The 14,241-nt window shown below is 35.2% G+C and overlaps 1 protein-coding gene across 2 annotated transcripts in view; it reads left to right on the plus strand.

The window, feature by feature from the left end:
* USP33 (ubiquitin specific peptidase 33) overlaps positions 1–14,039 on the plus strand; it is a 36,907-nt gene extending 22,868 nt beyond the window's left edge. The window contains exons 16-23 of one of the 2 annotated variants that reach the window (XM_010294467.1): positions 166–346; positions 1,598–1,724; positions 3,744–3,913; positions 5,335–5,416; positions 7,516–7,624; positions 9,539–9,641; positions 10,397–10,465; positions 12,834–14,039. In XM_010294467.1, coding sequence (XP_010292769.1) covers positions 166–346; positions 1,598–1,724; positions 3,744–3,913; positions 5,335–5,416; positions 7,516–7,624; positions 9,539–9,641; positions 10,397–10,465; positions 12,834–12,991 — 999 coding nt within the window. In that variant the 3' untranslated portion in view covers positions 12,992–14,039. Of the gene's footprint in view, positions 1–165; positions 347–1,597; positions 1,725–3,743; positions 3,914–5,334; positions 5,417–7,515; positions 7,637–9,538; positions 9,642–10,396; positions 10,466–12,833 lie in introns of those variants that run through there. The other variant, XM_010294468.1, reaches the window with a different exon arrangement.
* Positions 14,040–14,241: the final 202 nt, after the last annotated feature.

Genomic DNA, 14,241 nt, shown 5'->3' on the forward strand with positions numbered 1-14,241 from the left:
TAAAAGAAAATAATCTGTGGAACACAGAGCTTGTGATAGTTGCCTTCAGGCCATAGAGGAAAGTGATCCTTATGGGATGATAAAAGGAAAAGATGGCATGTACAGTGTAGTTATTGAATAGTAGCATGTATAGTTCTTAAGTAAATCTGTCAATCCTTCTTACAGATATTGTGTATTCATCTCAAAAGATTTAGACATGAACTTATGTTTTCCACAAAAATTGGGACCCATGTGTCCTTTCCCTTGGAAGGCCTTGATCTTCAGCCTTTCCTTGCAAAGGACAGTCCAGCTCAAATAGTGACTTACGATCTGCTATCTGTTATCTGCCATCATGGAACTGCCAGCAGTAAGTATGAGTTTGATTGTTTTGTCTTTGCAGTTGATGTTCACATCAGCACTTCTGTTTAAGGGATCATACCCATACACTGAAAAGTAAATAGATGAGCAATTATAATATGAAAGATAAATGCTGTGATCTTTACCTTGAACCATAAGATGGCTTGTTCTTAAAGAGTTGATGCATCTTTGAAATTGTATGACATACCTAAATAAAATTGTACATGGAAAAAAAGTAACAGATCCTGGAATATTAAGTAAAAAACCCAATATGCACTGTTGAAAGTGAACAGTAATGTACAAACAATGTTATATGCCAGCAGAAGACCAGTTGACCAGCTGTTCTATACAACTGCTGTTTGTCTAGAGTTTTGATGCTTTGTGTGTCCTACTTTTTTGGAAGGAGTTCACAAAGCAGTTCAAAGATGCCAGTAATTTTTTTAGAAGATGTTCTCTTGGATGATCACAGCCAATTAACCCCAAAACAGGCAGTAACTGCTATTTATGGATAGTCATGAGTAGCTGAATAAATGTCTCATTGCCATATGTCAAGCTCATTTCTGCCCAGGTGCTGTCAGTATTTGTAAGATTTGGAAAATAGGAGAAAGAAAAGTTTGAAGCCAGAAACTTCACAGATTTTTATAGATGCTACCCACCCCCTCATGCTTCCCAAACCTGATGTATCCATTGTTTAGATTAAGTTGTTTCCATTTTTTCTAGATGCTTTTTCATCTTCCGATTAGTGCTTGCTGAATGATGCTTCTCATAATCAGTTTAGTAGATATTTGATTATTTAATTATTGGCAGTTGAATATGTATTTTAAAATAGTAATATTATGAATATATATTACGAATAGTCTTCAAAACACAGTTAAGTATAGTCTTGATATCATGTAGCTGTTTCACATCTATGCTGATTTCTACTCTAAAGCATACAAAGATTTGAAAAGAATTCATTTTGGAAACTGATTAGGGTAAATTTTTCAGACAGTCTTACTCGGATTTGAATATCATGGTTCCGGAGTGCATTAGACAACAGGCTGCTTGAAGACTTCAAGGATATGCTGAAAAATGGTGTCCAACTTTCCACTAGTTGATCCTGAGTTTGAGAGAAGTTAATACCCAGATAGTGTCTGCTAATGACTTTATGTTTCTCCCATTTAAGACTTGCTTTTTGTTTACTTATTTCCTTTTCATGTATTGCAGAGTAAAATGGGCAGCTCTGGACACTTTTTAATGACTCTTGCTTCTAACACTCTAGGTGGACATTATATAGCTTATTGTCGCAACAACTTAAATAATTTGTGGTATGAATTTGATGACCAGAGTGTCACAGAAGTATCAGAATCCACAGTGCAAAATGCAGAAGCCTATGTTCTCTTCTACAGGTAGGAAATTAAAAGTGTGATCATATTCGTATTGTCAGGTATGTACATAACTTTTTAAGCAGTTGGGCAGCTTTCAGAAATCAGCTGCCCCACAAGAATTACAATGGAAGAATTTGACCAACCAGAAAAGCCTATGCTGGAGAGAGACTTAATCCTTCACTTATGTCCTTAACACTTGCTCTGTCACTGCTAAAACATGTATGGAACTTAAGATTAAAATTAAATCTGCATAAATAAAGCATAGTAACATGACTAAAAAGAGAACTTTTAAGCAACTGTTAGAACTAGCCACCGATTACCTAATTTTCAATTAAAGGAAAGGAATTCTGCACAAGGGGAGGTTTTGCACACAGACTCTTAACTGTTAGAGCACTAAAGGGAATTGTGGAAAGTCTTTAGCAGGTGGGATGTGGAACAACAGAGGTTGTACTGTGTTGTAATTTAATTTCAGGGAATTTATATGCTGGTCTTTTTTCCTGAAAGTTGAAATGCGAGAAGTCATGTTATTATCATCTTCAGTCTAAGGAATTTTTGTACTTGAAGTAATAAAAGCAACTTAACTCAATTTTCAAATTCTAAGTTTCTGGCACTAAGATCAAATTTCCACTAAAAGTTGACTGCGAAATAGATTGTGTCAGAGTTGCACAAGAAATGGGATGTGTTCTGAGAATGCTTAAACTTCCATTAGGAGCACTTGTACCTGCGATTGTCTGAGCTAAGCCTGTGAGTCTGATGCGGTAGGTCTTCTTTTAAAAGGAATGCTGTATTGCCAAGAAAGGCCACTGTACCTGGTTGTGGGCAAACATATTAAAATTAATCAGAAAATAATAGCATTCATAAAATTTGGTTTTAAAAAAGAATATACCCACAAAACACTACCACACACACAAAATAGATATTCTTTCAGTGCATTTTAGAAAGCTTAGTGGACATATGTATGCATTTTTAAATTACCGCTGGAAGGTGAACTTACTTGAATTTTATTTTCAGACTTCTAAGGTTTTTGTTAAATAATTTTGATCTGAATTTAAACAGGTAATGTATTTTAATTGGGTTAATAGCATTTGTTTTTTCCTACTCTTTTAGTCTAATTTTGCTATACCATAATTAGCCTTGTTGCTATAGCCATTAGGTCTACCTGAAGCTTTTCTATCGGCTGTTTGCACCAACTTTTACTCCATAAATTAACTGAGGTGGCACAGCTTTTGTGTGATGCTGAGTCAGGTTTCAGATCAGAGTTTTGGAGGATGGAATGAATGGTTCAAACCTGCTTTTGGAAAAAGAGAGATTCTATTCAATGTAAAAACAGGAGAGCAGAGATACTTCTAGCTGGACAGCAACAGCCTCAATGAGAAGGGTAGGGAGGATGCAGGAAAAGTAGGGGAATTACCTGATCTATTTACTGTTCAGCCTTACTTCTGAAGGTAAGTAAGGAGCATCTGCCCAAGGAGTACAGCTCACAAAGCTTTAGCTCAAAAGATGCATAGAGGAAATGGGCAGATGGGCAGAGCCTTATCTCCTTCTCCTCTGGTAGTAATCACCTCTGCAGTATAGTCTGCTGTCTCTGTTGCAGTCCAGCTGCTTTGTTTTTTCAGGCTGGTAGGTTGAATGGGAACTGTCAGGGGTTTTTGAATTGTTGAACTAAGCAGGCAAAAGTTTTCTTGTAAGTATGGTAACACCTGTGCCATGGTGTGTCAGAACTAAGGACAAGCATAGGTTTAACAGAGCAAGTAGTCTTTGCTGCCCTTCCTGCTCTGTACTGACTCTTGTTACACATGGTTCTGTAATGTGACAGTCTAGGTTCCTGCCAGATATTTGGATGGTGGCTCTGGCTGTGTGCATAAAAGGTGCAAGTTTTTTTTCACATGCTAAGTCAACTACTTCATTCTAGTAGAACTTTGAAGTATAGACATGACCCAGGTAATTTACTTGAAAGTACAGTTTTCTTTTCACAAAGTAAATTATCTGCACTGTACAAAAGGATATGTATTTGTTTAATGATTTCTGGTTTGGTAATAGAAAGAGCAGTGAAGAAGCACAAAGAGAGAGACGGAGGATATCAGGTCTACTGAGTATGATGGAACCGAGTCTTCTGCAGTTCTATGTTTCCAGACAGTGGTTAAATAAATTCAAGACTTTTGCAGAGCCGGGACCAATTTCAAATAATGACTTTCTCTGTATGCATGGAGGTGAGACTGTAATTGAGTGTCATTTAAAAAGAATTTGTCTGCCGACTTGTAGCTATACAGGGATGTACACTTGTTTTAATTAAAGAAATTTTAATATAGCATGTTCATATTATAACTTCTATAACTTCTTAGGTAAATTAGAAGTAAGTAGTTCTTACTTAGTAGTTCTAAGTCAATTATTTCTCTCATTTTAGTAGTTGACTAGTTGGAAATGATACTGTGTGAAGTTCTAAGTTTTTCTTCTTTTCTCTGCTTATTTGATTTTCTTTATAAGCTTTCTTGATTCTTAAAGAGGAACAGTTTGGCTTATCTGCTTGCTTGATAAACATGTATATTCTCATTTTTGAAATTCCTGTCACTTTATCATCATCCTTAATACTTTGGTCTGCCAATCTAAATCTTCTTCTCAGTTATGTGCTAGGAGCAACAAGAAGGTTTGAAAGCTGCAGAACAAGAAATTGTTCTGGTGCAGAGTGTCCAGTGCATAGCAGTGTGAAGTAGAGTAGTAATTCTGTGTATTTTGTATAGGAGCATAAAAATTTTACTTTGTACTAAATGTTAATAAAAATGAGAGAATTACATTAAACAAAACATACTTGGGGAAATATCCATATTTGAGTGCTAACATTGCAAGAAATCATCACTATGTGATGTTCTTATACCTATTTTCTAATAAAAAATACAGCTGTATTAGATTAGCAGTTAAAGATGTTGCCCCTTTTGCTGAACCAAACTTTTAACATAGGAATATTGTGCCCCTATAGCAATTTTCAGAGTGTGTACATGTGAGGGCTTGTGGCTGTGGCTTTCCTTTTACAGGGTTACAGCAGATGACTCTTCTTGTACCAGTGCCCGAACTACTAGATTTTCCTTCTTGAAAATAACTCCTGCTTAGCACATTGTTGCTTGCTATGTGCTTCAACTCAATGCTTCTAATTCTGCAAACCCCTCTGTTTCTGCCTGCCTCAAAATTTCACTACTTACAAGCATTCATGTTATCTGAAGTAATACAAAAAGGTCTACAGCAAATAAGAATATATAGTTTGCTAATTGTTTACATGGATAAACAAAGTATTTAATCACTCTTTAACATTTTAATTGTATATCTTAAGAAGCATTTTGCAATCAGTATCTAAAAAGGATTCTAGCCCTTAATTTTAATCTTTCATGTAGTTTGCTTTTGCTCTTTATAAACTTTTCAGCCTCATAAAAAACCCTAAAATTAGAGTGGTCTCTTTAAGTACAGTAATATGCTGTGGTAAAACTTGTTTCACATGATTTCTCTGAATGCAGTGCAGGGTTATACTTTTTTAATTGTATTTAATTTTTTTAATTTTATTTAGAGACCTCTAACATAGCCTCCTCTCCCCCTACCCCCCAATAAAATCCACAAGTCAGTCTCTCTCTTGTTGCTTTTGCAGGTGTTCCTCCACACAAAGCTAACTTTATAGAGGACCTAGTTGTAATGCTACCTCAAAATATATGGGATAATCTGTATAGCAGGTAAGTTTTGTACTGTACCTGGAAAAAATCCACTGATACACTTTGAGAGCAAATACAGGTCAAGCAGCAGCCACATCAGACTTCAGAATTACTGGCTGAGATAAAAATACATATACTCTAGGCACAAACTAAGTGAAGGGATTGCAAATGGCCGATTTATGTAATTTGCTTGTGCAAAGTAATGCTACAAGCCTGCGTATAGTAGTGTGTTACTGGCATAATACTGGAGTATTAAACCAATAAACATGTATGGTATGTACAAAATGACACAAAGTAGGTCAGCAAAAGTATGCTTTGCAAGAGGTATTTTGAAAGAGCTCTTTCTATTAGCTTCCTGTTCTCTTGTTGGCTGGAGACAGCTTTTCTTTTATGTTGGCTTTGAATCCATAGCCTCAGCTGGCAGTACTGCTTCAAAATAACTTAGATACAAGTGTTCCATATAACTACTCTATGCTTTTTACTGTAGGTCAGGTTTAAGTGCTTGCTTATAAAGGAGGGATTCTTAAAAGATGTGTCTCCTTTTAAAGTAACAAAAAGCTGCAGAAGAGCTTTACTGGTGACTTTAAGGACTCTGTACTGCACTTGCATTAAATATTTTTATCTGTTAATTTCCTGCCACTTAAGCAATATAGGGAAAGGGTTGGGGGTTTTTTTTGTTTTGTTTTAAAGTTTCAATGGCCACAAGTGGAAAAATACAAACAATACTTTTTCCAGCTTATTTCCACTTTCGTAGATGTGGAAGGTGTACTGAATTCAGTACTTTGGATGTGCTGAATTTTTCTCCCAACCAAATGACAAAGGCATTATTCATTTTCTATATGCAGAAATATTTATTAAATCTGAAGGAAAATGTTCTTATACTTCTCTTTAATTTCCCTTCTCTATAAGCCTTTTTAACAAGATACCAAACTTCAATCATTTGATAGAAAGATAGTCCCAGAGATGATAGGGTCCTCCAGATTTTGCGAGTAACCTACTAGGTAGAAAAAAGGCATGAATTGTTTTTGCCAAACAGTTTTCTGTCTGGTATCCTGACTGGCATGCACAGCCTTCAACACAGAGTAGCTCTGAAGCAACCATGTTCTGCTTTTTGTCTTCCTGTTATCTGGGAATTATGTGAGAGTTCCATGTCTGCAGTGGGTGAGAATTAGGGTGAGGAAGCCAAACTTCGTGGCAGCTGACTTTTGCTGAGATAGTATTAAGGAGATATTCATCTAGGATGCCAGTTGCCAGTCCATGTAAGTCCCAGACACACTTACTTTGCTGATCACCTGGTGCTGCATCTATTCAATTCCAAATACTTTGGGGTCAGAGTCAAGTGCTTCAAGTAGTACAGTATAGTATAATCCATACTTGACCTATTTGAGTTAAAAACCTGTGAACTGATCAATGCAATCTAAATACAAAGTGTCATCTTCAGAGGTACAATTTAAGTGGCAGATGACCATTTTATGAAACACGTCTTTGTTGAGTTGGGATGATTGAGTATGTATCAAAAAACTTGTATGTACGAGTGCTATTGTACTGAAATAATCCTTTAATTTTCAGCTAAAATACAACACGTCTGTATTTGGAGGGGAAAAAAAATGGAAAATATGGAGGGGGAGGGTCACGGAGAGTAACTTTTTAAGAACAAAACAATGAGCAAGTTTAGAGGCTGGTGTCAAGGAGGTAGCAAACTGATAAAGAGCCTGCAATGGAATGGGGGAACATGTTTAAAGATAGCACTAGCTGGAACATTTCTAGAAGCTGTTTCTTAGATGCCTTTATTAGAATCACACATGGTGTATACATAACGGAATAGTTGCTCACTGACCTGTTCTTCCCATAGTAGTGCCTTTTGAAGTAGTGATATAGCGGAGTTTGAGATGGTTTATACTGGCTTGAGGCAGTCAGAACTTGGAAGATGATTATGTCTTAGGATGGAGTGCAAAATATTACTAGGAGAATAAACGATGGCATTTGTAGATCAGTGTGACTGGCACGTATCAGACTTCCGTTACATATAATGAGAAGCTGACACTTGCAGTGTTCACAGGTGCGTGATCTTTTTACATGGTATTTCCCACAAGGTTAATGTTTTTTTACTTTTAATGCAGGTATGGAGGAGGACCAGCTGTTAACCATCTGTATGTTTGTCACACCTGCCAAATAGAGTCTGAAAGAACTGAAAAAAGAAGGAAAAATGAATTGGAAATGTTTATTCGGGTAAAAAAGTAAACACTTATTCATTCTGCTTTTTAACATCACCTGATATTCATGACGACTCAAGGGGTTACTACAAGTGCATAGGTGATTCCTGTAACAAATGGACTTTATTAAATATCTGTGTACCTATATAGAAACCCTTCTTTCCTGTTGCCAACAGTAATGTTCTTGTGATATCCCAGATAACTGTTTAGATGGAAATGTACTTAGAGAAAATATTTAATGTGTTTCTTAAATTTTTTTTTTTATAGTATGGAAACTGAGTGGAGCCACATGAGCAGTTGTTCTTTATACACTGCCAGCGATCTGTTCTGTGCAATCTGATAAGGTTTAAGTGCAATAATACTGTGCCAGCAAAAAGTTAATCATAATCTTTATCTCAGGTTCTAATTTTTAAAAATTCATTAGAGACATCAACAAATATAAATAATTCAGTGTGAAATAAATGCCTTAATCTTGTAAAGGATCTATCTGTAAAATTAATATCAAGCAGCTACTATGTTTTCCACAAGTTAGAGATTATGTGCATGAGTCTGGTAAAATAACTACTAGTAATAATTTTGTAATTCTTAAACCAAAAATGTATTTTTAAGTTTTCAGTGAAAACAAATGCAGAGATATTGAGGTCCCATTTCTGCTATCTTAATTTAATGAGAGGGAGAAAAATAGAATTGCAGGTTTTCTTTCAGTTCTATGTGTGCTTTAATCACACTTCAGAGATGGCGTCAGCTTTCCCATATTTTAACTGCTATTTGAACTTTTTAGTAATTTATTTTTCTTTAGTCTGCGTTACCACTGGATAGTAATTATTAACAACATTGAGTCAACCTCATTTGCTTTAGCGATCAGTATTTTTCCAGTATAAGCAATGATAACATATGCACTGTTGTGCAAGTATTGTTACTGGTTAGCAGACAGAAAATTCTGTTATCCTCTATAAAGATTGCTTTAGGGAATGATTGCAAAACTTATTCCATCTGAAACCTAAAGAAGTTGTGTTGATGCTTAAGGTTCATGGCTTCAAGGGGGAAGTATAGCTGTATTATTACAGAGGTAAAAGATAATGGTTTTAAAGATTTAAGTGACTTTTTGCATGTTTTTTAATCACGTGAAAAGATCTGTAGTCTCTGAAAAAGAATAAAATGTTAAACTTCCTAAAATCTTAATTATTTTAAAAAATACTTTTTTTTACAATAGAAACAGATTTAGTTAAATCCAACTGAGACTCTTAGCTGTTTTTTGTCATTTATACCGTCACTTGTATTGCCTTGCAACAGAAACTCAGAAAACCAGGATGTGATTTTTCTTTTTTTTTTTTTAAATTAATTTTGAAATAGTACGAACAAAAAATATTTTGTGGTTTTTAAACTGAAGCAAAGAAAAGTCATGAAAAGTCCCAGTGCATTAGTTCACCGTGCCTTGCTTGGAATCCTACTGGCATCTGTTCAAAGTATTAGGGCAAAAACAATCATAGATGAATATATAGTTCAGCACACAAAGAACCTTCCATAAAATTGTGGAGCAAATTTTTCAAAACACTGTTTTGTTTTATTTTATTTTTATAAAATAAGTTTTCTGCTTTCTTTTGCTGCATGAAAGTTCAGCCTTCACAGTAATTATCCAGTAGTGTTTGATGGGTAAGCACTTGTGCTTAAGAAGAACTTGTTGCTGTTTCCAGGAAAAAATAAATAAATTCTCAAGTAAAGAATAAATCATCTTTTAAGATGAATGCTACCACCACATCAAAATCTGACCTCAGGAATTCACCAGGTGTTTACTGTTCTGATGGTCAGTAGTTCTTCAAAATGTTTTGTAGCAGTGTAACATTAATGCTGTTAATAATTACACTGGTTAAAATAATTCAGTAGCTTAAAGAAAAAAAAGCAGAAAAACACAGATGCTTTTCCCTTTCAGCTTAATAGAGCATTCCAAGAAGAAGAATCTCCATCAACGTTTTACTGCATCAGTATGCAATGGTTCAGAGAATGGGAAGGATTTGTAAAGGGTAAAGACAGTGGTAAGTTGTGCTTCATTTCAAAATACGGGAAGTTTTTTCTTTTTTGTTGTCATGTAGTGGTACTGTTTAAGTAAATTGTTTCTGCTTTGGTAGAAGGCTGCCAGAAGAAGAGAGAGAGAAGGCAACAAACATCTAAGACACAGGTTTTATAGGTTACAAATATATCCAGGAACCAAGTTGCAGAATATAGTCAAATAATTCACAAGACTAGATAATGGGATAGTTGTGGAAAGAACGTTCCTTGTTTGCAGGGGGTTTGCTGTTAGCAGCAGCAGGAAGATTGGGTCTAAGTACAAGGGGGGATGGATTTTGCTGTACAAACTGATAGATAATGCTACAGCTTCTGGAGGAAAGGTGACCTCACTGTCATGACCTAAACTCATAGAAAACTGAGTAATAACTATATAATATCACTTTAGCCTGCTTTAGCCTCTAAGTTTTTGAAATGGAAACACTGATAAAATGTTTTACAGTCTTGTCTGAGTCTGCTCTAGGACAACTTTGATACGGGTAAGAATTAGGATTAATTTGTGTTTTATGTTGCTTGAAGACTTACTGCGATCATGAATGCTTTGAAAAATTTGCTCTTGATAAAAATTCTGAGTAGTTTTTACCAACTTAGAACATACTGTTAAGCAGTACAAGAACAAGCAGTAAAACAAACAAGCTATTTCTCCTTCCATTTGAAAACAGAACCTCCAATCTGCCATTTATTTTCAGCTCTCCCAATTTTAACCATCTTTCTATCACGCTAGATCCTCCTGGTCCTATTGATAATGCTAAGATTGCAGTGACAAAATGTGGAAATGCTGTGCTAAAACAAGGTAGGTTTCCAATAGTGCAGCTTTGGGCTCCTTATGATGTATTTTCTGAAGTTTGAAAAATTTATTATGATTTCTTTTTTTAACTGTTATCATAAAATGGCAATTCCTAGTGAATCTGTGTTGTGCCCATTTTTGGGGGACCAGCTTATTCTGAAAATAAAGAATTAGTATCTGTAATAGACTGATCCAAGTGCAGATGAGAGTGTGTAAGGAGGTGCAGAGTAACTTTATAATGGCGAAAGTGTGCTTTGGCTTTGTATCACTTGGTTTGATTTGGGTTTTCTTAACATAAATTGGGAGATGCTTGGCTTTTAGACTGTCATATATCTTTATGTAGTTATTTGAATCTTGAAACCTAATTTTAATTGAGAGCTACTTCTGACAGAGTAAATGCTATTGGTCATTTTTCTGCAAGTTATTTGCCACTGTACATTGCAAAAACTTCTCTAGCATGCAAAGATACAGATTTTTGTTATTCTTCAGGCAGATGCTTAATACCATTTATTTGAAACTTGGAGGTACAGAGAAAAAACCTAATATGGGCTACTTTAGAAAGACTTTAGGCTTCCTATGAATATTTAAATTTATTGTAGCTCAGCTTAAAAAATAAAATTGCAGCATTAAGATTAACTTTTATTTAACTGAATTTTTTTCTCAATTTAACTTAATGCTGCAGCATACAGTGGACCTACCAATGGCAGTTCACTGGAGGCCCCTAGGCCCTGTATAAACCTCACCAATTGTAAAATGTCAAGAGTGTATTTAAAAAAGAATAAGTTCTTGCACTCATGAGTTTTGCAGTACATTTTAATGATTTAAGTGCTAATGTAGACTTCAACTACAAGGTATAAAGCATCTGACTGATGTGTAGAAAAAAAATAAATTTTAGGATCAATGTTTGATAGCAAATTAGCCAGTTGTTGACTTAACTTCAGCTGTATTGACTCAAATTAGAACTTGGGTAGAAATGAAGATGAATAGGCTGTGGAAAATTTGTCTCTTAAGTAATGAGAGAAGAGGTGGGAGCATCACTAAATAGTCTACAGTATTACATATTTCCATGATCCAGTGGTCCTAAGCCCAGTGCATTAGTTCACTGTGCCTGTCCAGTTAGACCTGAGCATTAGAAGAATTGGAATCTGGATACAGGTGTGAAGCTCTATCCCTGTGCCTACAGAGGTGGAGTTGTTTTTTGAGTACCTGAACCTAAATGAGTAAACTGAGGCATAATGTCACTAGTACTAGCATAGGATCTGCATTATGACTTCCAGATGAAGCTTTGCGTGGTTGAGTTAGTGTAGGTAAACAAATATGCAGCTCTGTACCCTTTCTGTTTAAAAACGTTTTATACATAAAGTACAGTAATAGGCCCACTGGAGCAGGTGGTGAGAATAGAAGAGTATGAGAGGTAGGGGGAGAAGTCCCCTTGTTATGGGGCTTTTTGGTTTGTGTTTTGTTATGTTGGTTTTGTTATGTTTTAAGTAGAAGGGTGCTGAAATTAGACTTAACAAGGCAGATTAATAGTATGTAATAGGGATATTGCGGGGGGGAAGTTGCTGCAGGGCAAGTAGAGAGGCGTTTATTCTGATAGAATAGAAATTTGCCCTCTCTGCCTAGGTTAGTGTGAAGAAATCACTTCAACTGTAGCAGACAGAATCTTTGTGTTAAACCTAGAGGGGTGATGTGCAGATATTCCTTTGCTACTATAAAAGGTTACAGAAAATCATAAATTATTGTTGGATGCTCACCTGACGCAGGAGAGGACCTCTAGCCAGAGGAATGGAATCATAAGCAAAGACTTTAATCAGTGAACAAAAAGAAATAAGGCTGACTCATCAGTGCCACATACAAGGAGCATTAGTGGGGCTGTTAATGTGCTAACAGTGGTTTCTCTCGGGGGTTCCAAGAATTTCACTGTGGTTCTCGTGCTTTTATTCTTTACTGTCATTATTAATTTCTCTGATGAAACAAGAATCTTGAGTCTTTGAACTTCACTGTGTAATTGATGGGACTGCATGTCCTTATATTGATATGAATCATTGCCTCTTGTGTACCAAGAGCTACCAGTTGTCAGCTTGATTGATAAATACCCGATAAGATGCTTATCATAGAACCTTTATGTGTTGTATGCTTGAGGTGTCTTAAATACTGGATAGTTTAGAGCAGGTACTTGTAAGAGTTAAGATGTATAAAGTTAACACAAAATATGTCATTGGGTTTGATAGCTGGTGCAACATAAAGCACAAATTCAGATTAGGGTATTAAATTTGAATCTGTTTTTTTTTTCTTTTTGTATCTGTTATGGACTTCAATGAAATAATGGAAGAATTATTTTAAATAGTAATTAAAATTTTAAAAATGTTTTCAGGTGCAGATTCTGGACAAATATCTGAAGAAACATGGAATTTTCTTCAGTCAATCTATGGTGGAGGTCCAGAGATTATACTCAGACCACCTGTTCCTCCAGTAGAACCCGATATCTTGCAAACAGAGGAGAAGATTGAATTAGAAACTCATGGTCTGTAGCTATTGAGAAAAAGATGAACTTGTAAGGAATCTAGCTTCCTTACAAAATGCCCAAAATACATTCCTTAAAGGTTTATTCTCTTATGTTTGTTGGAGGCACAGCTCGCTGGGCATTACGTTAACTACAGAATAGTAAGTTGAAATATGTGTTACAATTTGTTTAAATAGAGGCTGTTTCTCTGTTTTGGAAGGCATGTGGTTTGTACATTTTGGAGTGCTTGGTCAATGGAAAAAAATGTAATTTCTGAACTTCTTGGTATAAGTCAAAATCCTGTTATATCCTTAGACTTGAAAAATGGGGTCAAATTTTAGAGATGTTCAGTAACCCTACCGATTCCTGATTGGGCTTGTGATATCTGCAGACTTTTGCCTGTCTTAACTGTACAGTCTTGACAAGCCTAGGTATATGGGGAGTATATTTTAAATGGATTGTGATCAATGATAAAGAAAAAGGATTTTAATTTCCTAAATGCTCAGGAAAAAAATTCTCACTTATTTTGCACTGTAAGTATATGAAATAGGTAGTATATAACATCCAAATACTTACTGTATTTGAATGGATCAAACATTAGCATAGATTGGATGTTGTTTTAGTCAGAAAATGTCATAACTTATTACCTACTAAATTTTACATCTTATTATAGACTTCTGTAACTCTATAAACCTGGCTACTGTCTTTAATAGTATGTGTGACAAAAAGGTTTAGTATTCTCTAGGGTAACATTTGAGAGCATGAAGTGTGAAATGTAAAATGATTATGGATATGAATGATATAAATTTCAGAAATTAAATTGTCTGGTCTCTTGAATTAAATTCATAAACAGTTCCGTTAAAAGGATTTTATTGTATTGTTAAATTTTTTCATTGGCATGTTGACCTATAATGTCAGAAGCTGGATAAAATGTATATATTGCAAAACTTTACTGAATGATTCATATTGGAATGCAGAATGGCACTTGCTCTTGGTTTTGCCTGCTATTGTTACCAAATAAGCAGCAGTATTCAAGGCTGAATCAATAAAAAAAAAAAAAAAAATTAAACTGTGGAAGGTGGGGGGGGAAGCTTTTTAAAATGTTTTTCATTTATTACATCAGTACAAAAACTTTTGAAGTAATCCTGTGGTACTATTCTCACATCCATATAACTACATTTCTTGACCACTTTATGTTTAGGCAATGATGTTGACAGTTCTAGCTCCCAAGTAAGAAAATGCTGAAATAACATTCTTCTGGATGATTTTATATCTAGTA

Source organism: Phaethon lepturus, unplaced genomic scaffold, assembly GCF_000687285.1.
Source record: "Phaethon lepturus isolate BGI_N335 unplaced genomic scaffold, ASM68728v1 scaffold19569, whole genome shotgun sequence".
Classification (NCBI taxonomy): Eukaryota; Metazoa; Chordata; class Aves; order Phaethontiformes; family Phaethontidae; genus Phaethon; species Phaethon lepturus.